General features: G+C 38.0%; 2 protein-coding genes across 2 annotated transcripts in view; both read right to left on the bottom strand.

Annotated features, from left to right (window-relative positions):
- Positions 1-95: 95 nt before the first annotated feature.
- LOC110450633 lies at positions 96-14,898 on the bottom strand. Its single transcript, XM_021498254.1, has 3 exons — positions 14,752-14,898; positions 3,554-3,707; positions 96-3,385 (listed from the first exon to the last, which is right to left on the bottom strand). The coding sequence occupies exons 1-3, from the start codon at positions 14,896-14,898 to the stop codon at positions 96-98; spliced, it is 3,591 nt and encodes a 1,196-aa protein (XP_021353929.1).
- The window catches only part of LOC110450495, a 34,427-nt gene continuing 23,852 nt past the window's right edge, over positions 14,509-25,083 (bottom strand). Inside the window, exon 12 of the mRNA XM_021498051.1 lies at positions 14,509-24,750. Coding sequence (XP_021353726.1) covers positions 24,221-24,750 — 530 coding nt within the window. The 3' untranslated portion in view covers positions 14,509-24,220. The remainder of the gene's footprint in view (positions 24,751-25,083) is intronic.

The raw sequence follows: 25,083 nt of genomic DNA, 5'->3' as shown, positions 1-25,083 counted from the left end.
CCATTGACATCATCAGCCGGGTCCATCAGTCTCTAGACGTTTCAACCCTTGTCCCGGAACGTCCTCGTGATGGTGGGTCGACAGTGGCGATCAACTCACTGCCCGTCAATGGATGGCTTCCAGTCTTTCTCCTCCCGTCTGTTCCACAACCAGCATGATGCGCGCTCGGCAGCCTCTGCTAGCCTGCGCACCGCCGTCTTGCGTGTCTTTCCAACTAATCCCACAGCCTGCAATGTCTTCCAGGCTGAGCGTGCCGGGAACCCTCTGCATCCGACCTCCACAGGAAACAGCCAAGTACGCCACCCTCGCTCCCTACATTGTTCCATGAGCTCCGTATACTTGGCTCTCTTTCTCTCATTGGCCTGGTCGCACCGCTCCTCCCAGGGCACAGTCAGCTCGATGACTATAATCTGCCTGGATTCGGCAGACCATATCACCACATCCGGACGTAGCGTTGTCTGTACGACGTCCGGAAACACCAATTTCTTCCCCAGGTCAACTCTCATCTCCCATGTCTCTGCCCCTTCCAGAATGCCAGTGTTGCCTGATGTTGCTTTCGTCTCCTTCTCCCCTGCTTTTACAAACCGGATGAAGGATGGTTTGTGCTTACGAGGTGGTCTCTTCTTCTTCCTTTCCACCTCGAGAACATCTGCCAATTCCCGAAGCACCTGGTCATGTCTCCACCGGTATCGTCCCTGTGTTAGCGCTGTCTTGCATGCCGAAAGGATATGGCCCATGGTCCCACGTTCTTGACATAGCTGACACTTTGGCTCTTCGACTAGTCCCCACAGATGAAGGTTCGCTGGCGATGGTAAAGTGTTATATACTGACCGCAACAGGAACTGGATCCTCAATGGTTCATAGCGCCACAGGTCTGTCCATGTAAGTTTTCGCTCCGGCAGCTTCCATTTCGTCCATGCTCCTTGAGAGCCCATTTCCACTGCCCTTGCTTTCCTGGTCCCTTCTTCTTCTCTGCGGATTTCTCCCTGTACCAGAGATCTTTTCTCCTTATCATCTGATCCTTCCCACGTCTGAAAATGGGTTGTCCCCAACCCTTGCCGGCCTGAGCAGGTTGCTCCGACGATGTCCCGGTGCTTGAGAGCGCCCTCGGCCTGCTCCACAGACTGGCTTGCAGACCATTTCCTTCCTGTCCTAGTCTGGATTCCTGCATTTCTTATCTTCACGTCCTTTGAATCTCGCAGCGTCATCACTAGTCTGGCCTTTGTTACCTTGAACTCCTCCACCAACGATGACAGTGGGAGTTGCAGTGATGATGTCCGGCTGTAGAGCCCAATGCTGGAGAAACTGGGCGGGACTCCAAGCCACCTCCGCAGGTAGCTGCTGATGGATCTTTCCAGTCCTTCCACTGTTGTCAAAGGGACCTCATATAGCATCAGGGGCCACATGAGTCTCGGCAGCAGTCCATGTTGGAAGATCCATGCCTTGAACTTTCCTGGCAGGCCTGACTTGTCAATCTTCCTCATCCACTCAATTGCCTGCTTCTGCATGCTGCTGATGTTGCTGGTATCTTTCAGTGATGCATCAAACCACTTTCCTAGGCACTTGATTGGGTTGTCCGCAATTGATGGGATCTCTTCTCCTTGTACTTTCAGCTTGAACTGTTGTGTCAGTCGTCCCTTCCTCATTATCATGCACCTTGATTTTCTTGCCTTGAATTTCATCCTCGCCCATGAGACTACCTCCTCCAATGCAGACAGAACCCATCTTGCTTGGACATGTGTGGTGGTAGTCACAGTCAGGTCATCCATAAAACCTCGATTCGATGGTTGGTAGATTCCTGATTCTGTCCTGGGCCCCCTGGTTTCCCGTCCTGCTGCCTTGATGATAAGATTCATCCCCATGACAAATAGAATGACTGATATGGTACATCCTGTCACTATTCCTTTCTCCATGTTTTGCCAGGATGTTGTATCCTCCCCGACAGTAAAGCGCACCTGGATTCCACTGAAGTAGCTTCGTACTATTCCCTGTATATGCTCCGGGATAAAGTAATGTTGTAGGGCTACTTCAATCAGCTCATGTGGTATTGATCCGTATGCGTTTGCCAGGTCTAGCCACACTACTGTCAGATTCCCTCGGCTGGACTTGGCCTCTCTGATTAGTTGGCTGAGCACACTGGTATGCTCCACACAACCTGAAAAGCCTGGGATACCTCCTTTCTGTACTGATGTGTCAATGTATCCATTGGTCATCATGTATGATGTCATCCTTCTTGCCAATACTGCAAAGAAAATCTTGCCTTCAACACTCAGCAAGGAAATTGTCCTGAACTGCCCGATGTGTTTTGAGTCCTTCTCCTTTGGAACAAAACATCCCTCTGCCTTCTGCCAACATGGTGGTATCTTCCCCTTCTTCCACACTTTCCTCAGTAACTGCCATAGTCTCCTCAAAAGCCGTGGGCACTTCTTATACACTTTATAAGGAATTCCACTTGGGCCTGGAGCTGAACCAGTTCTTGCCTTCTTAACAACATCTTGGATCTCCTTCCAAGTTGGTTCCTTGGTGTCAAGCGGAAACTCTGGCGGCTCCTCTGCTTCTATCCGTGGACAGTTCCCAAGTGGAATGCCCCTATCTTCATCTCCGTGCGTTTCCCTCAGGTGTTGCTCAATATCTGCTGTTGAACTATTCAAACGGCCTGATCTTTCCCCTCCCAGCAGAGTCTTTGTAAAAGAATAAGGGTCCTTGATAAAGGACTCCCTCTTCCTTGCTCTATCCTTCCTTGCCTTCTTAACCTGCTCTGCTTTCCTGAGTCTTGCCAAGTTCTCCCTGATGTCGTCCCGCAGCTGATGTAATCCTATCCTCTCTATATCACTTGCCCTCCTGTACTGTCGTGTGACTGCTTTCAGTTCTCGCCTGAGTCGTTGGATGTTATCCTGTCTTCTATTCGGGATAATTACGTTCTTAGGATTTCTCTGCTTTCCTCCTAATCCAAATCGTTCCTTGCAGAATGTGTAGATGAAAGTTCCCATTGCCTCAACCTTCCTTTCTACGCTTCCCATTAGAGCCGACTCTAGGATGGTATGTAAGTCAGCATCTAAACTTCTCCAAGCTTCATTGTTGTTCATCTTTGGCCACTCTATCCTCAACCTTCGTGCTGGCTGTGTTGGATGTGCTTGAACACCCTGGTCGTGGTTTGTATCACTCAAGTCTGAATGGCTGACCTGTGACGAAACCGAAGCAGAGAGGTCCCCAACACTATGGGGTGCCTCCTGGCTGGGGTCCTCCTGCGTCTCACCAGAAATTACTTCTGAGCGCTGCGTCTGTAACTCCACAAGTCTGCACTTCACCCTTGCTTGATGAATCCTCAATCCCCGGATGTTCTTACACACCTTTCCGCACTGGCACTTTACTTCTGCTGATGCTCCTGTCAGCGTTGTTTGTACCAAACGAGTTTGCGTCCGTGTCCGTGTCGTTTCCGTTATATCTGTCCGTATAAGCCTTTCATCCTCCCCCCTCTCGGAAGGCTTTGGGGGTGTGTTTCTTCTTGTTGTGTTGTAGCTGGATTAATGGTGTCCTCTCGCAAGGACTGCACCTTGGGCTGCCAACCCGTAGTGCCCAGATACCAGTCTGTTCCTGGATGTCATCTGTCTATCCAGCGTCACCAATCTTTCTTGGTTGCCATCCAGCCTTTCCTGGAAGTCACTGGTTTCCCAGAAGAAATATGTACCTATACAGTTGGTGAAATACTGCAATATATAACACAATATATATATATTTAGAAGTGTCTCCTAATTTTGATTTCCCCTAAGGAAACGCATTGCTTGAATTAAGAAAGTTGTAAGCAAGGCTGACAAATGACTGTGACGCAGAAGCCTTCATTATCGTTCTAGAACTGTTCGTCCATTTTCTTTTTGAAAGCAAAATCTTGTGTCACTGTTTAACATTCACTCCCATATCTAAAAAAAAGTAATTGGTGTTCAGTCAAATGTAAACACATACAGAAATCAGTTTGAATGTCGAGCATGTTTTAAAAGTTTTTGGTTTTTATTGAAGTTGCTAAAATGAAGCTTTGCGTATATTTGTTTGCTTAAAATTTTGTAACATTAAGTAGATTCACTTAAACGAAGTAACCAGAAACAAAATACTGCAATAGGCTGTTTAAGAAGCTTGTTTTTTTTAGAATTAGGAAATCAGTGCCCTATGGAGCGCTCAGAGGACATCTGGTCCACGCCCTATTTAATGATGTGTTACCTTTTCACTAAATGCCGCCGATGGTTGTCTTATGCACACGTAGTCTTGCCTTTATAATTAGCAGATATCATTCATAAATTCTTAAAATAAGGATAGCGTTAGACGCTGGATTAGCTAACCACTTATAATGTTGATATCGAACTGTCGCTCTGCTGTGATATGTATGCAGTACTGTTGTACTGAAGTGTGATGTGATGAACATTTCAAGAGCACACTGTTGTCGTTGTAATTTATCTTATTTATCCGATTTATTTATTATTACATATTTTTCAGTGATACCTAGTTCAGTATTGGTACCATTTTACATTAATTTATTTAACATTTATCGAGTCGGAAACCCGCTACTTGAGATAACTGATCATGATGCCACGGATTGACATTTTACTTACTATGAGTGCCTAAGGTGATTAATAAATAACTATAGAAATCATGTTACTTATTTCTGCGAGTGATGCTAGCCCAGCTATAGTATGTATACTGGTCATTTAGATGCAGCCTAGAGTGAATGCAAACTGAAATAATTAGGTTTTTTGTTTTTTACAGACCTAGTTGAGTTTAAACGCGGCATAATTCAATCTTAAACGTTATGTGATCATAAAAAAGTATTTCTATTTCATTTTCTAGAAATTACATTGGATTTTATAGTTGTGTTTTATTTTCACACAAATGTGCACGTTTAGATTAGACTTTCTCCGTCGTAGTCTGCTGTCACTTGTTTTTGTTTAGAAAAGAAAGTCTCAAACCGCTCCTAGAAATGTAGGAGATTAGCTAGAGTGCCCAAGCTGATATCTATGTGATCTTCAGTGTAACATGTGAGTGTGATTCCTAGCCCTAGTCGGGTAGAACTGGTAATAAACGACATTTACCTGTATGCGTTCCTTTGTCTGTTCTTTATCCTTTAAAAGTATTTAAATGCTTCGATGTCTCTATGTAATGTCAGTATCACACATATAAAGTAACTTGATCTGATGGAGAAGTAACCCAAAAACAAAAATCGCTCACCTGATATTAATCTCCCACTTGTAATCTTACAATTGGGCTAAAAAAACAACTACAGGCAGAATATCAGTGTTTGATTCATAAGAAACTATTGAAAGATTTAAACATATGACGCCCGTGACCTTGAATGTCGAACAAGCACATTAGGTTGAACAGAGTGTATAGTCTTCAAACCCAGCATGCTTCTAGCAAAATATCATTACCCTGGACCTTATGGTTATACAGAACAAATCATTTAAATATTTAAACATATATTGACCCCTGTGACCTTGAATAGAAGTCAAGGTCATTTAGTTGAACAAACTTGGTAGCTCTTCATCCCAGCATGCAACTGGCCAAATAGCATCACCCTAGACTTCTTTGTTATTCAGAAGAAGTTGTTTAGAGATTTTAACATATTTGACCCCTGTGACCTTGAAGATGGATGAAGGTCATTTATTTGAACAAACTTTGTAGCTCTTCATCCCAACGATTACTGGCCAAATATCATCACCCTATGCCTCTCGGTTCTTCAAAAGAAGTTGTTTAAAGGTTTTAAACATATTTGACCCCTGTGACCTTGAATATAAGTCAAGGTCATTTATTTGAACAAATTAGGTAGCCCTTCATCCCAGCATGTAACTGGCCAAATATCATCACCCTAGGCCTCTCGGTTATTCATAAGAAGAATTTAACATATTTGACCCCTGTGACCTTGAAAATGGATGAAGGTCATTTACAAATATTTGAACAATTTTGGTAGCCCTTCATCCCAGCATGTTACTGGCCAAATATCATCACCCTAGGCCTCTCGGTTATTCATAAGAAGATTTTAACATATTTGACCCCTGTGACCTTGAAAATGGATGAAGGTCATTTATTTGAACAAAGTCGGTAGCCCTTCATCCCAGCATGTTAATGGCCAGCTATCATCACCCTAGGCCTTTTGGTTACTGAGAGGAAGTTGTTTAAAGTAAAAAGTTGACGACGGACGCCGCAACATGCCATAAGCTCACTTGGAACTTCGGGCCAGGTGAGCTAATGATAGTTTAAAGTAAAAAACTGATCGCCTGCTATTACTTTTGCCACTGTCTAACGGGCGTCGCATCCAAAAATGCATAAGTATCAATGAGCGCCGTCTATCGGAGAGAAATGCATATGACAGGCAATCTAAATTTACTTCTGGACCCGGTATCACTATATACATGCAAGAACGTTTGAATTGAAATTTTCTTTAATTTTACATTTCTTCTCAATGATCTTGAGCTAAAGATTTCCTGAAATCAAATCACTGTGTCAAGAGATGATTTTTTAACAATAGTTAAATCATATTACAATTTTGAATATCAGAATTAATGCAGATTAACAAAACAATTAACGCAAATTTTCAATACCAGTATTTTAGAAAAATTGTCATTTGAGATCAACTAAACTGACAGTAATATTGTTCAAATCAACTCTTTTCAACATTACAAGCTCTTTGAAATTGAAAACGTGAAAACTTAATTACAAAATTATTACCATGTATACGCGCAAACGTTTCATATATAAATTGTATGAAAATAAAATAATATCATGATAGAAATTCATATTTACAGACTGCTTCAACAGTCTGTAAAAATATGTCACAATTAGGAACATTTTATACCCAAGGTAGAACGCTATAAGAGCTCTAAATCGATGAAGCTAGGGCAAAATAAAGGCAAGGGAAAATTAAAACCATTCAAGACCATTAAAATATTATAAACTATAAAGGAAAAAAGACCAGGCATTACAGAGAGGTAAGCGTCCTTTGTCTCACTGATGTCATCCGCAATGTACGTTACGTCATCAAAATGATAACGGGGTCACGACAACGGTTGTCATGGTACCATTACATTGCAAACAGTCAAACATAACGGCTTTCAATAATGTAGGCCTGAGCTGGCTTATTTTTTACCTTGATCTTATTAGCTTTATAGTAGTTCCACCATAATGATCAAACCCTACATTTCTGCTCCCGCTACACAACTTTTGTCTCCCCAATTATATAACCATTGTCACTGCCCACATGGGCTTTGACTCCTCCTACACCACCATAATGATCACTACATTTCTGCTCCCGCTACACAACTTTTGTCTCCCCAATTATATAACCATTGTCACTGCCCACATGGGCTTTGACTCCTCCTACACCACCATAATGATCACTACATTTCTGCTCCCGCTACACAACTTTTGTCTCCCCAATTATATAACCATTGTCACTGCCCACATGGGCTTTGACTCCTCCTACACCACCATAATGATCACTACATTTCTGCTCCCGCTACACAACTTTTGTCTCCCCAATTATATAACCATTGTCACTGCCCACATGGGCTTTGACTCCTCCTACACCACCATAATGATCACTACATTTCTGCTCCCGCTACACAACTTTTGTCTCCCCAATTATATAACCATTGTCACTGCCCACATGGGCTTTGACTCCTCCTACACCACCATAATGATCACTACATTTCTGCTCCCGCTACACAACTTTTGTCTCCCCAATTATATAACCATTGTCACTGCCCACATGGGCTTTGACTCCTCCTACACCACCATAATGATCACTACATTTCTGCTCCCGCTACACAACTATTGTCTCCCCAATTATATAACCATTGTCACTGCCCATATGGGCTTTGACTCCTCCTACACCACCATAATGATCACTACATTTCTTCTCCCGCTACACAACTGTTGTCTCCACAATTATATAACCATTGTCACTAGTACTGCCCACATGGGCTTTGACTCCTCCTACACCACCATAATGATCACTACATTTCTGCTCCCGCTACACAACTATTGTCTCCCCAATTATATAACCATTGTCACTGCCCACATGGGCTTTGACTCCTCCTACACCACCATAATGATCACTACATTTCTGCTCCCGCTACACAACTATTGTCTCCCCAATTATATAACCATTGGTTCCTCCTTTATAACCATTACAGTCTACGTCTTCATTTAAGCTCCAGTGACACTAAATCTATCTCAATGCTGTGCAAGTTCTGCAAAAGCGAAGCAACGTTACATCATCTAACTTCAAACTAACTTCATCAGTAGGAAAGCCATGAATGTTACGTTTGAGGAAAGAAACATGAACGATCGTCAAGTTGGTCATTATTTTTTAAGAGAGCTAAATATAAACAATACTGAAAACTAAAGGTAAATGTTAGCATATGAAACCGAAGAAGAAACTTACTTTTTGAAATTTCAATGTCTTGAAGATAAACTTTATGCAAGAAGTGAACACGCTAATTTGGTACGGAGCAATAAAGCTTTGTCAACATTTAAAATGTGAAATTTAAATATTGGGTAAGAATCTTAATTACCTTCTTTATATAATTTCAACAGAAAAACAGATCACCCAGAGGTGGCCCTTTTTTTCCTAAAATTTAACACCGAGAAGGTTGAACTATGTTTTATTAAAGAACATTCCTAAATGGGCAGAGGTAAGGGAATTCACAAAAAAAATGTGTGCAGTTAGAAAGTAAGTGTCGGCCTGTATCCTCGACATCAATTTTATAACTGCTTGAGTACGTTTTATTTCACACGTTAAGTGCCTTATTTATTTCATATTTGACAAAAAGATACTATTACACGTGACAAATTCCCGCATTAATTCCTCTCTCGCTTTTTCATTTTAGGTACATGCTTATAATATCACATGAATAGTTAAATAGTTTTGTAATTATTTGTGTAAATTGTATCCTTTTATATTTGTTTTGGTTAGAAACTAATCTTTTTTTCTCTTTGAGTACATTTTGCCTTAATTTACAGCCCATTGTCAATTGTTCAATAAACAATCTCGGATAAACGAAAATCTAACTGAATTTTTCATACAAACGCAATGTACTTGCCTTGCAAATCTTTACCAACCAGGACAAACTTTTATACAAAAAAACCCAAAAAAACATCATCATTAATTACATAAATGCCATGGAGTATAGGGGATAATCAATAATGGATATCAATTTCAATACTGTAGGATAGGTTGTCAACGCAGCACATAACATTGAAAGCAGTCCAACATAACTGCCTCTAGAAATGCGAGGTCTGAGCTGGTTACTTTTCCTTCCGGAGGGTGTTAGCTTTGTCGTCGTGCCAGGCGCTGTTTTATTTACATTCTTCACGATATTCCTCTGATACCGTCAGGTTCTTTTCTTGACGCTGCACCCGTCAGGAGGGTCTCAAGATCTGTTTTTGACGTTTGTAACTACTTCCGCTTCGAAGTCACGGTGCTATCTGGTTCACTATCTTCCTACACAACCATTATAAATGTAATCCTAATTATAACTATTCTCTTCCCACACAACAATTATAATGTAATCCCAATTAACCATTGTCTCTTCCCACACAACCATTATAATGTAATCCCAATTAACCATTGTCTCTTCCCACACAACCATTATAATGTAACCCCAACTAACCATTGTCTCTTCCCACACAACCATTATATTGTAATCCCAATTAACCTTTGTCTCTTCCCACACAACCATTATAATGCAATCCCAATTAACCATTGTCCCTTCCCACACAACCATTATATTGTAATCCCAATTAACCATTGTCTCTTCCCACACAACCATTATAATGTAACCCCAACTAACCATTGTCTCTTCCCACACAACCATTATATTGTAATCCCAATTAACCTTTGTCTCTTCCCACACAACCATTATAATGCAATCCCAATTAACCATTGTCCCTTCCCACACAACCATTATAATGTAATCCCAATTACCCATTGTCCCTTCCGACACAACCATTATAATGTATTCCCAATTAACTATTGTCTCTTCCCACACAACCATTTTAATGCAATCCCGATTAACCATTGTCCCTTCCCACACAACCATTATACTGTAATCCCAATTAACCATTGTCTCTTCCCTCACAACCATTAAATTGTAATCCCAATTAACCATTGTCTCTTCCCTCACAACCATTATAATGTAATCCCAATTAACCTTTGTCTCTTCCCACACAACCATTAAAATGCATATCCAATTAACCATTGTCCCTTCCTACACAACCATTACCCAATTAACCATTGTCTCTTCCCACACACCCATTATAATGCAACTCCAATTACCCATTGTCCCTTCCTACACAACCATTATATTGTAATCCCAATTAACCTTTGTGTCTTCCCACACAACCATTATAATGCAATCCCGATTAACCATTGTCCCTTCCCACACAACCATTATAAATGTAATCCCAATTAACCATTGTCCCTTCCCACACAACCATTATAATGGAATCCCAATTAACCATTGTCTCTTCCCACGCAACCATTAAAATGCAAATCCAATTAACCATTGTCCTTTCCTACACAACAATTATAATGCAATACCAATTAACCATTGTCCCTTCCTACACAATCCTAATTATAACTATTCTCTTCCCACACAACAATTATAATGTAATCCCAATTAACCATTGTCCCTGCCCACACAACCATTATAATGTAATCCCAATTAACCTTTGTCTCTTCCCACACAACCATTAAAATGCAAACCCAATTAACCATTGTCCCTTCCTACACAACAATTATAATGCAATACCAATTAACCATTGCCCCTTCCTACACAACCATTATATTGTAATCCAACCCCAACTAACCATTGTCTCTTCCCACACAACCATTTTAATGCAATCCCGATTAACCATTGTCCCTTCCCACACAACCATTATAAATGTAATCCCAATTAACCATTGTCCCTTCCCACACAACCTTCCCACACAACCATTATAATGCAATCCCGATTAACCATTGTCCCTTCCCACACAACCATTATAATGGAGTCCCAACTAACCGTTGTCTCTTCCCACACAACCATTATAATTTAATCCCAATTAACCATTGCCCCTTCCTACACAACCATTATATTGTAATCCCAATTAACCTTTGTGTCTTCCCACACAACCATTATAATGCAATCGCAATTAACCATTGTCCCTTCCCACACAACCATTATAATGTATTCCCAATTAACTATTGTCTCTTCCCACACAACCATTTTAATGCAATCCCGATTAACCATTGTCCCTTCCCACACAACCATTATAAATGTAATCCAAATTATCCATTGTCCCTTCCGACACAACCATTATAATGTATTCCCAATTAACCATTGTCTCTTCCCACACACCCATTATAATGCAACTCCAATTACCCATTGTCCCTTCCTACCCAACAATTATAATGCAATACCAATTAACCATTGCCCCTTCCTACACAACCATTATATTGTAATCCCAATTAACAATTGTCTCTTCCCACACAACCATTATATTGTAATCCAATTAACCATTGTCTCTTCCCACACAACCATTTTAATGCAATCCCGATTAACCATTGTCCCTTCCCACACAACCATTATAATGCAATCCCAATTAACCATTGGCCCTTCCCACACAACGATTATAATGTAATCCCAATTAACCATTGTCTCTTCCCTCACAACCATTAAATTGTAATCCCAATTAACCATTGTCTCTTCCCGCTATCTGGTTCACTATCTTCCTACACAACCATTATAAATGTAATCCTAATTATAACTATTCTCTTCCCACACAACAATTATAATGTAATCCCAATTAACCATTGTCTCTTCCCTCACAACCATTAAATTGTAATCCCAATTAACCATTGTCTCTTCCCTCACAACCATTAAATTGTAATCCCAATTAACCATTGTCTCTTCCCACACAACCATTAAAATGCAAATCCAATTAACCATTGTCCCTTCCTACACAACAATTATAATGCAATACCAATTAACCATTGTCCCTTCCTACACAACCATTATATTGTAATCCCAATTAACCATTGTCTCTTCCCACACAACCATTAAAATGCAAATCCAATTAACTAATGTAATCCCAATTAACCATTGTCCCTTCCGACACAACCATTATAATGTATTCCCAATTAACCATTGTCTCTTCCCACACAACCATTAAAATGCAAATCCAATTAACTAATGTAATCCCAATTAACCATTGTCCCTTCCCACACAACCATTATAATGTTATCCCAATTAACCATTTTCCCTTCCCACACAACCATTATAATGTAATCCCAATCAACCATTGTCTCTTCCCACACAACCATTATATTGTAATCCCAATTAACCATTGTCTCTTCCCACACAACCATTAAAGTGCAAATCCAATTAACCATTGTCCCTTCCTACACAACCATTATATTGTAATCCCAATTAACCATTGTCTCTTCCCACACAACCATTAAAGTGCAAATCCAATTAACCATTGTCCCTTCCTACACAACCATTATATTGTAATCCCAATTAACCATTGTCTCTTCCCACACAACCATTAAAATGCAAACCCAATTAACCATTGTCCCTTCCTACACAACAATTATAATTTCCCACACAACCATTATATTGTAATCCCAATTAACCATTGTCTCTTCCCACACAACCATTAAAGTGCAAATCCAATTAACCATTGTCCCTTCCTACACAACCATTATATTGTAATCCCAATTAACCATTGTCTCTTCCCACACAACCATTAAAGTGCAAATCCAATTAACCATTGTCCCTTCCTACACAACCATTATATTGTAATCCCAATTAACCATTGTCTCTTCCCACACAACCATTAAAATGCAAACCCAATTAACCATTGTCCCTTCCTACACAACCATTATATTGTAATCCCAATTAACCATTGTCTCTTCCCACACAACCATTATAATGCAATCCCGATTAACCATTGTCCCTCCCCACACAACCATTATAATGTAATCCCAATTAACCATTGTCTCTTCCCACTCAACCATTATAATGTAATCCCAATTAACCATTGCCTCTTCCCACACAACCATTAAAATGCAAATCCAAGTAACTATTGTCCCTTCCTACACAACAATTATAATGCAATACCAATTAACCATTGTCCCTTCCTACACAACCATTATAATGTAATCCCAATTAACCATTGTCTCTTCCCACTCAACCATTATAATGTAATCCCAATTAACCATTGCCTCTTCCCACACAACCATTAAAATGCAAATCCAAGTAACTATTGTCCCTTCCTACACAACAATTATAATGCAATACCAATTAACCATTGTCCCTTCCTACACAACCATTATAATGTAATCCCAATTAACCATTGTCTCTTCCCACACAACCATTGTTTCTTCCTACATAACCATGATGATACAATCTAAGCCCTCATTTCTGTGCCTGTTACACCCAGTTGATTAGTCTCGATACAATCCACGGTGACTGTCCAAACAGAGCAAGATAAACCGTCTTCGACTGGTTGGTATCGTGTTGAGCACGTGACTCTTGATAGTATTGCCTCCTCACTCCTCTACTTCTTATGGGACCTGATCATTTGTCTAAATCCTCGTTTCTGCTTCCGTTACACCCTATTAGTCTCAATGCAATGCTGGCTGTCAAAGCACGATAACACTGGTTGGCAGCCACCGTATTGAATATTCACTCCTCCTATTATTGGCCTCCTCGCTCGACTGCTTCCAATGGGACCTGATGACCATTACAATGTAATCTATACATTGCCAAGTGAAGTAATGTGGTATCAGTATCAGTAGAATTCTCCAGGTAATTCTGCATCCATTTCTCTGCGGTTCATCGTTACCGAGTTTAATGTGTCATGTTTACAAATACCTTAGGTAACCGTGGTTTTCTAAAGAATTCTATACACGCCGAAGGACTTCAACGATCAGCATCATGACTAATTTCAAACAATGGGTTTCATTTGTTTTATTTCCTTTTCACAAAAAACCATGACAGGTGCCGTAAATGATACAGGAAACAGTTATTGCTGATTACGTCATTTCCTTCTCTTCCCATACTACCATCTCCAAGTTTTGCCGTCTTTTTCTAAAGAGTATTACTTTAATATTGCACTAGTACAAGTTCACACCCTATTTAATCTCAAGGCCCTTAACATTCAAGCCAATTCCTGTGTTTGTTGTACCGTTGTCTCATTTTAGATTTCTATGTGGTTAAGTGTGTTCATCTACTGGGGTTGTATGTGTGCTCAGATTGTTGTTGGTCTGTATTTTCAACGCATCTTTTATATAGCATCATACCCTTATTAAACTCTTGGCAGGTCGGGAGAGCAACAAGGATAAAATGTCCCACACAAAGACACAACAGCATCTGTGGGATCCCATTATATGATCTTGTGTTCAATAGAATGACCCATTACCAGCATGCAATATACAGTCACAATAATATCATTTTCAAAAAGTCAAAAACAACCTTGTAAATTACATCAGGTTTATTACAGGCCTACAGCTTGACAGGGATCATGTACACACATTGTTGTACACAAAATAAGCTGAACTCAAAATTACATGGTAAACTATGTATTATCATAACATTAGCGTATTTCTAGTCTCCCAACTCAGGACATGTATGTTTTGTACATCACAAATACTTATGTATTGATACATGTATCATGTACCACAAACAAAAATCCCTCACACACAATCTAGACTCGACTCACATTCTCCACACACCAACACATCACCCCCACACAACTCCTACCCTCCATACAGAAATACACACTCTCCACATGTTCACCAATCACACACCTGGATGTCTTTCTCACTGCACAGTCAACATTATACATGGATATTTCCTTTAGGCTCATATTGTCAATTTCAAGCACTTGAATGCATCATATATTTATTTTTCCTAGCTAGCCTCACAACAATAATAAAATCACAAGAACTAATGTTCTACCATCATTGATGACAAATTTATGCTTAAAAGTTGAGCCATTCACCCCTGAAGACACATATGAACTCTTCCAATTCAAAGGTTGGAATACTCCATTATGAAATTTCAGGGGTGAATGCGTTATACAGTGAGAATCTATTTTACTTAAAATGTACATTTTGAACTTGCACATTCCAATAACGATATTATTATCAATCTTTCATATTCTTCCCATGATAAAACTGACCTGTTGGAAGCTTTAATGAATGAAACATCTGGATTTAAAAGGTTTAAAGAAGCACAAACTGATTAGACACTGTGTTAGATGAGAGACTACAGGAGTAACTGCAGGTGAGGAATATCAACATAAATCTAGGCCTGCAGTCTTTATTTCATTTTGGTTTCTCAATTTCAACTATGAATGAAACACGTACATCAATTGATGCATTTGTCCATTGCACTCAGTCAGAAGTAGACTGTTATCCAGTTTATATGTATAACTTGATACTACACAGTACTTCAGCATATTAACATGATCTGCAATGAGATTCACCAAGAAATGTCAACATGAAAATTGTATCATCACAACACCCGCACAAATTACTCTCACTCATATACTGAGCAACCTTTATAACACATTACTCTCACTCACATACTGAGCAACCTTTATAACACATAACAAATCACAACAAAACACATCTGAGATATGGTCGGTATCACTCCAGCCATACTTATAAATCATGGCACTAAAAATATATAATATACAATTAATGGCAATACACAGCACTTTACAGTAAAATACATCTGTTTACATCTGAGCAGTGACCCCACTTGTATAAGTCTTCATAGACAAGACATCACATCCAAAGATAAACTGTCTCTTTGGATAAAATTGTAAACCACAGAAGATTTATATGAGCAGGGCTTGCTCACACATGTTTGTAAAAAAAGGTGTTGTTTCTGTTAAAGCATGAAAACATTCAAGTGAATATGACTTCAGCATTAAAACATTCAAGTGAATATGACTAAGTTATAAATTGTCAGTGATGGTATATTTAATCACCACTTTAGGTTGCTGCACGTTTTGTTTGATCTTCGCAAACTTGATTAGTTAGATAAGATGTATGACTTAGCATACACGACTTCTCCAAGTAACTGATATAAACCATAAAACCCAGTGTCAAGTTTTAGGACACGTTTAAGTTTTCCTTAATGTATAAACCACATGCAGCCTAACTGTTTGCATCGGTCAACATTTTAAAATCCTTCACCCTTTCACCACTGTAGACCATAATTGACTCAACCAGATAAATGTATGGTAGATTCTACTTAAGTTTCCTTGGGGTGAAAGTGTTAATCAATTAATACAAAAGTGTGTTGTTAATTCCTTATCTATGTTCAACTTGGATATCAAACTATTCACTGTATTTATCAGTCAGAACTAACACAATAAACATACTTGTACAACAATCAATAGTTCTATGTAAATATATGTGTATATATCAAGAAATAAATGTCTATTTTAAACTTATTTGCAAAATATACTTTAAGGAAAATAATTTTGTGTTGTAATATGTCCGACAGTGACGGACTAGCCACATGCATGCATTTTACAATTTTTAATGTATAAAACTTTACACAATGTAAAATGTACACAAACAATCAATAATCATCAAACACAAATTATTTTATATTATAACATGGTGTGTGGGTACAAATGCCCCAGTTGAAACACAATTTTCAAAATCTTAACCGTTTACATGTTGGACAGCTCGGAACCAAATATTCAGGTAATTACATTGCAAACCTCACTTTATTCTGAACTTACACAGGAAAGATGTCTCCAAAATTATTTGTAAGACGGCAAAGAAAACTTTGAAATCTCTTATTGAACACAAACAGTCCTGATCAGTCCTAAACCTTTTCACCCCTAGGTAACTGGAGTAGACACTACCATACATTCATCTGGATGAGTCCATGATAGTCTACAGTGGTGAAAGGGCTAAGAAGAAGACTATATACGTAAGGTAAAGGGTGCCACTGTACAAGGTATAATCGTAAGGAAGAGTTTCACTTCAAAAGGTTTGTTTTTTGTCTTTAATAAAGACAATGAATCAACACAAGGAGGTTTTCTTTGTCAGAGTAACTTCCCCTGAATGACATCATCTCATATTTTGATACTATGCAAGGTGTTTGTCACTCATTTTGGGGCTATGACTTTATAACTGCTTGAAACCAACATTGGCAAAGAAGTGTGTGACTGGCAGTGAATGTGCCCAGAGTTTGACCCCCCTGTAGTTGTTGTACAAGTATTTCTTTTCAGATACCTTAATTTGAATAACTATAATTCTGTTAAGTGCATCACATGATGTGACTTTATGTAACTTCGTGGAACACTTTTCCTTCATAAACTACATGTATGTACTAGTATGTAGCAGATAAAAAATATACTGTACAACACACTAATGATCCTCATGTTTATATACAGCTGATACAGAATCTATAGTGTGTATGTGACAACCTGAACAGTACAAATGTGCCCTAAATTGTCACCATTTAATAACCAGTCATGGGATTTACAAACTTTTTCTTTGAAAGAGAATTAAGCTAGGTCAGGTGTAAAAAGTAAGTAAGTTTCGGCTGAAAAGCATGTATAAGTTTTATATGAATATTTTATCAAAAGTTTAGCAATTTTCACAATTTAGAACATCTTGTCCTGTTGTTACAATATGTTTGTTAAAGGTACATACACCCTGGCCTACACTTGAATGTTAAAAGTAGCTTATTCCCCCCCCCCCCCCCCCCCAATTCTTTTAAAATAGTAGTCATGATCAATTAATTTTAATCACATTTCCACCTAAAAATTGCAAGTTACTACACTGCCAGAGTAGCATAGTAACATCAACACAATATCAGGAGTGGTATGAGGTGTGTGACCAGGAAACATTAATGAATTGAATAGAAATATGTTCACAATGTATACAGCATCCATTAGTCTGTCAGAAAACAAAATTTGATCCCAAATCATTCAGTACATTTTAAAAACCATTTATACAGTAAAATGAACAATTGTAGTGTTAAAATTTAGGAGGGCTGAATGAAAATGACTTGACACATTATAAAGTGTTTACTACAGGAGCATTCACTCCCTAAGCTTGATATAAGCTAATTATACGAATTAACACATTCACCCCTGAAGACACATTTGAACTCTTCCAATTCAAAGGTTGGAATAGTTCATTATAAAACTTCAGGGATGAATGAGTTAAATATGCCAACTTCTACAATGATATGTAATAGATACATAATGTGCACGAGTGATATATCCGATACGTCACGAGTGTCGATTATGTATCTGTTTTATCCAATGACCGCCGAGGTTTTTGTCATCCACGTGTCAAGGGGGGGAGCTATACAGCTGATCAGGATCTGTCAAGTAATCACTTTGATATTTTCCCGCCACTTTCTGACGCATCCCATTTCCTGCCACAGCGTTTCAGTCTCAGGTGTTAATGATGGAGGGTCAGGCATGGCATGACGTCCCCGGAGTGTATAGGATATTTACACAGAGTTGTCTATAGACTGTTGGGGAGGGTCCATTTTACATGAGACCCCTTGCCGGTAGGAAATTTGGAACACAGCCGATTGGAGTAAATAAACTGAATGCAATTGTGAAAAACATGTGTAAGGAAGCAGGATTCGAGGGGAAGTTTTTAAATCACTACGGAAAGAGAACATGAGCCACATCTCTTTACCAAGCCGGTAAGTCTGAAATTAAAGTGAATCTAAAGATAATTGTGAATCACGAAAATATTAGCGTGTGTATATGTTTTTTCATAATCTGTAAAATAGAATACATGTTCTTTTTCGTATATGAAAATAACTTTCGATGTCCATAAATAACATAAATCCTAAATAATTCATTAACACGATATTTGAAGTTAAATTACTGACGCGTTATTTATTTTGTTTATATATTCTCCCATTTATGATTAGGTATTTACTTTTTCCGCAACGCATGTGTTTATATTTTTTTAAAAATACAATGTAGTGATGAAACAATTATTAATTTTTATGTTGTTTTTTTTTAATTTGACTTGAATGTTATACGCATTGACATTAACCTAAACCTTACACGATAAAAATGTTCATTTATTTTCTACTTTCATTGGGTTTTGATGAACAGTTGATTATGGAAAGGACTGGACATCGCAGTACCGCTGTCCGTGCCTACAACAGACCGTCCGAAGCGCAACAGGTGGAAATAAGCCGGGCATTAGAGTGTGGGAAAAGTGCGATCAAGAAAGTCAAGACCGAAACACAAGATAACAAAAAAAGTGTAACGTAGCGTGAAAAATATATTACCAACACATTATTGGTGCTTGATAGAGAAATGCTGTTTTTTCACTTACAGTGTCTAAATTAAATTAAATTCGTTTGCAATGTTTTTCGTGTCTTTGTTGATTTGTCACGTCCACTTTAAAATGGGCACCGCCTCCAGACTGTGGCATGGACCAATCAGAAAAGCCATGTGATATCTGAAATATCACACGGTATGCAATATATCGTCGAGAAAAGATCAAAGAAAAACCGAGGCGTCATTGGATAAACGTCAAACAAGGGATATAAGATATTAATTTAAATGGCTTAACAGTCTGTACTCAGCACTTCAAAAAGCTTAAATAAAATAACATGGTTACATATAATACATATTGCAAAATCAATCAGTTACAACAAATATGTATTTCAATAAAAATAAAATCATCTGAATTATATAAATATATGGGACCCTGTCATATAACGCTTACAACCAGAATCACAAGGATACTGGCACTGGACATTTCGGTCCCCTGGGGTTTTACTTTTTCAGACAATGTAGTTGTTACAACCTAGTATCATAAGCCAGCACAATACGATGTACAATTAAATTATAAACAACCGGAAGTCCTGGGACCATATAATTTGGTCGGTTTGAGGAGAGTTCCAGATTATAAATTCTACACGTTACATCATCATACACAACATCATTTAGATGGCTGACACATCAGTCCTGATTCGACAAGAGTCCAGTTAAGGATCCCTGTACCATTACCATGGTTTTTCCTACATAAAGTTACCTCCCCTTTTCTTCCGTTTAGATATAACTGTAGCACAGGTGGGCAAGGACACTTCACGATGACCAGGTTAACTCATACGATTAGAACGGCAGTATAACACTCTGAGGTCAAGGGTTTGAAGCCCATTCTAGCCCACTGAGTTTTTACAATCACAGCACTGATGTTGATTGTACTTTGTTTATTTCATCTGTGAATTTCCCCCCATAAAGGTCCCACAAGTTTTCTTTTCATAAATGATTTTCATTCCAGAAACAAAGTTTCCAATATTTAGTTACAATTTTTTGCAGTGGTATGGGGATCCTTAAGACGGAGTGTGCTGTATTATAACCACTACATGTATCTGATGTACAGTACTAATATTTGTTTCCATGGTAACCTGTGTAAGACAAAATACAACTAAGCTTTGTAATAGGGCAAACTAAACTGACGATTATTGAGCACTTGTTTTGAATATTACCTGGTAAATTATGCAAATTTGATGATTTCCTATTATCTATATTGCTTACCATCTTCAGTCACCACACAACAACCACCATCAATATCACCAACAAACTGAATACTTACCAGATAAAATACATAAATATTTCACTCATTTGAATAAAATTCAAAATTCATCTGCATTAAATCAAATTTGCTCTGAACATTAACCCAATTGTATGCATGTTTTAAAGTTGGTTCAAGGGCCAAAAATTTAAAAAAATATTTATATAAGTAAACTTGATGGTTCACGGCTTCAATAAGTAAAATGAGTATAATCATAAAAATCAGCTGAAGTAAAGAAAACAAAACATCGACAAAAATATAAGATAATGCAAACATCCAATTCTTCAAGGATATATACTACATTGTACATGTACTCAAAATTGTTTTCAAGAATAATTCTACTCAACAATGTGTTCATGCATACACACAATTCTCAATCCACACATTTCTAACATAAAATTTCTCACTATGAAATCTTCTGTTTTTAAAAATTAATTAATTTAAATATTAAATATTATGTTAATTACAAATTATTCTTAGAAAATCTTTTAAGGAAATTTTGAAAGAATATTTTAGATATAAATCAAAAGTACATGTATCTGAAATAGTAATTGACAAATACTGTTGAGATTCGAATTTTGGTTAATCACTCCAACAGTGGTCTCCCACAGTATAGCTTGTGGTTCCTTATAGGTATTGTCACTGTTAACAAAAACAAGTTAATGGACAAAAAATAATGAAGCACACAATCCATCTGATTTTTCATTTTCATGATTAATGTTAAAATGTGTCCAAAATATTTTTTTCTTCAGTCAAATTACAGTGATATTATGACAAATATTTTCTAGGATATGGTTTTCTCTAAGAAGACCTGACAGTATTGTCTTCAATGAGGCAGTCAGAAGTTACCTTATATCAACCAACATATATTCTACCTCCATCTCTTTGAACATTTATTTAATATCATTTTCACAACTGCATTATCCAACAACACAAACAAAAATATGAAGCGTATAAACTCCGTCTAATACTGAATTGTCTGTTTACATTCATTATGCATGTTAGTACATGTATTGACAATTCTTCCAAGGGACATGTGGGCTAAAGGGGGATTTTATCCATTCACAAAACAGCTTCAACATAGTGTTATAGTGGCAATTACAAATCACAATTACGATTTTAATATATACAGAGCTGAGCTCATGATTGATATCTAAGTAATGACTATGGAAAATCCAACAACGGTCTACCTTTAACATTTACACTGGACACAAAGGCGTAGATTTAAGTTTTACCACTCCAAGGCACAACATATCAATTTACCAATATCCTACGACACAGACTGTTATCACAAGTTACTAAGGTGTCTGTTTGTAACACCAATTAATGTAAAAAATTCACGTGTGACAATATGACCATAAAAGCAATTGATCAAATAAAATGGAAGAAAGTGAAACAAATACATTTAAATGATTATCATATGCCAGCAATGGTGAAGTGTGGTATCGTGGGGTTATCTCCCTTGAGGAAGTGGACATGAAAGTGTATTTAAATTACCTTGCTTGGCTATTTCATTAAAGCCAGCCAATGGTACAATATGGTATTAGAGTTGGAGTTATCTCCCCTGAGGAAGTAGACCCAAACTATATACGTACAGGTACCTTTTTATGGTGAATTCATTGAAGCCATTCACATATACACAATATTATGCAAGAGGGTAACATTTATATTCTAAAACACAATTTTGATTTTAAACACTTATATAAACATGACTTTTAATTATCTTTATAGGTGATCAGTTAATACAATCATCCACTAGTTATAAGTCAAAAGACAATTACATCAGTCAGGCCTCTGGGAGTACTTGTATATGATGGTATACGTTGGTTTAATACTACTTTCCTACGCACGTATACCATGACCTTTATGTTCCTATGTGACACTTCAATATTTTATACAACTCAAATGGTTTTCATTAAGTATAATCCGTTAAGTAATACATTTATTATCAATATATTTAGCCAGGTGAAAATCTTTTCAACAATTAATGAGTAATGATATTCAAAGAGTTAGCATTAAAAGGCAAACATACGAATCCAAAATCTATATAGCTAGTGTTTGATACCAAGTGCACTGCGTGTGGTATGGTTACCATAAAGCAAGCTTGGGAGACATTTATATCCACACACAACCAATAAATGTTAAAGAATAAGTTACAAGTGGCAAGGAATTTGTTACATTTGATACAAATGATTAATATTTCATTTCTGTCTTGTTGTGTTCCACCATCCCTAACCCCTGGACATGTATTCCTTATCCAGCAAGTGGTGTAAAGGCTGCAAGCATTTTTCATTAGTAAAACAAATATGTAACATTGCTCTGCAATATCATGCCAAAGTTAAAGTTGCATTATAACATCATTATTCGCCAAGATTTCTTTCCTGGCAGAAACTGGAACCATGCATCAAGTATTGCTTTCCAAACATTATATATAAAAGTTCTGGTAGAAACATTCCCCAATTTGTGACGGTTCTTTGTCATTACTTAATTTTCAAATTTTAAATTGAAAATAGCTATATATATAATAAAAATATTCTACATTCATTCCATAAAGCTCATACGAAAAAGACAACACTAATATCCTTAATTTATTTGAACGAAAGTTTCTGAATACTTTATAAGTGTGAAAAACTTTATGTGCCAAATAGCATTTGTAATAGATACTGCCCTTACTCTGCCTGGATCAAGACAAGGTCCTTAAAATTGGAACTGCCCCTGATCAATGATATCACAATAGGTCCCAATAGGTACTGCAAATACTTAACTGTAAACACCTATCATATAGCTACAGAAGCTAGCTGTTAGACCAGGTAGGTAAACCACATTCAATAGCGAGCACTGTTGCAATACTCCACTGTCTATTCCTCAGAATCACCAGGTATCACCAGGTGTGGTCTAGGAGTCCTACAGTGGTCAATGCCCCTGATCAATGCTATCACAAAAGCCTGCAATAGGTACTGCCATTTCTGGACTCTAGACACCAATCACATACCTACACAAGCTAGCTGTTAGACCATGGCCAGGTAGGTAAACCACATTTAATAGCTAGCACTATTGCATTACTCCACTGTCTATTCCTCAGGATCACCAAGTGTCACCAGGTGTGGCCTAGGAGCCCGAAAGTAATAAGGAGGTAACACATTACACTTCCCATTGGATGTTGAACCCTGCCTTCTACCTGTAGAGCTGGGGATGTAGAGACTGCTGCACCAATTCACTAGTAGACCGGTTTGATTTGTGAGGAGATTTCTACCGTGATCTAGCGGACGACTTGTGTCACTGCGTAGATCTATGTCATGAGATAAAATCCCTCATTCCTCTAGGCTTATATCAGTAGGCAAATTAAGAGCGAGTGTGACATTGGTTGTTTCTAGGTCATGCAAATGAGTCAGTATTTCTTAATGCCTGTTTCCTGTAGGCGGTACTATTCACAAAGAATACCCAACATATCTCTAGGACATTGCACAATCATGTCTTAAGTTATGTAATGATTCTTCATCACAGGAAAACAATTAGTCATTGTCAGCTGTTGAATGCAGTTGAATGTTGCCAACTTTAGTTAAAAACTTTTCAAAAGGAAGCTGGTTTAGTCTGTCAGCTCTTGCCAGAAGTACTTGAGTGATTGGATGCTATAGAGCTGTCCTTGGTCTCCTTTGTAGTTTTATTGTAATTAGATGGATCAACACTCTCATATGCCTCATCTTGGGAAGTATCCTTATCAACAAAAGAAGAGCTTGGATTTTTCTCCATGTCAACATAGGTCGGTGAAACTTTTGCATCACCGATATAATTTGCTCCTTCTGTAACTTTGCCCTCGACAGAAAAGTTTACAGCACCTTTGTGCTTTTCTACTTCAGTGTAGTTAGGAATTAAGTGTTTTTTATCTGTGCCTTGATTCAGAGAAACAAAATGGTCGCTTCCTGGTTTCTGTAGGGAGGAGTTGGCCGACTGATTGCCAAGTTTGGGCTGTGTTTCCTCCTCATTCTCCTTAGCAGCATTTTCCCCGTGCTCTAGAGCTCTCCCACCTGGCAGGAAATGGCCACGATTACGATGAGCAAACTCATCAGTGGACAAGTTTGTTGTTGGGAAGTTAGGAAGTGCCGGAGTGTCAGGATTGTCTTCCGCTGTAACATACACAAAAATACATTAAGGATCCCTGTACCACTGCCAAAAACTGTGACGTAGTACTGGAAAATGGGCTTTTTCGACAAGACTATATCTTTGATAAATTATTTCTGCAAAGAGAACCATACCTTGAAGGGGCTGTATGAAAAATAATACAGCTGGAATAAATACAATATAAACAACAACAGTGTTCAGAGTGATAAAATCAGCGGGGATTCAAACTCTGGACTGCAGATGATATGCTATCACAGGTTTTAGAAGTAAGTACATGTACCTCTATATTTCTTAACATTTTAATCAGGTTGCTAAGTATGGATTATGAAATTTGGTTG

This window comes from Mizuhopecten yessoensis, unplaced genomic scaffold, assembly GCF_002113885.1.
Source record: "Mizuhopecten yessoensis strain PY_sf001 unplaced genomic scaffold, ASM211388v2 scaffold523, whole genome shotgun sequence".
NCBI classification, from domain to species: domain Eukaryota; kingdom Metazoa; phylum Mollusca; class Bivalvia; order Pectinida; family Pectinidae; genus Mizuhopecten; species Mizuhopecten yessoensis.
Note: the sequence above shows the minus strand (reverse complement) of the source record. Positions and strands in the feature narration are given on the sequence as shown.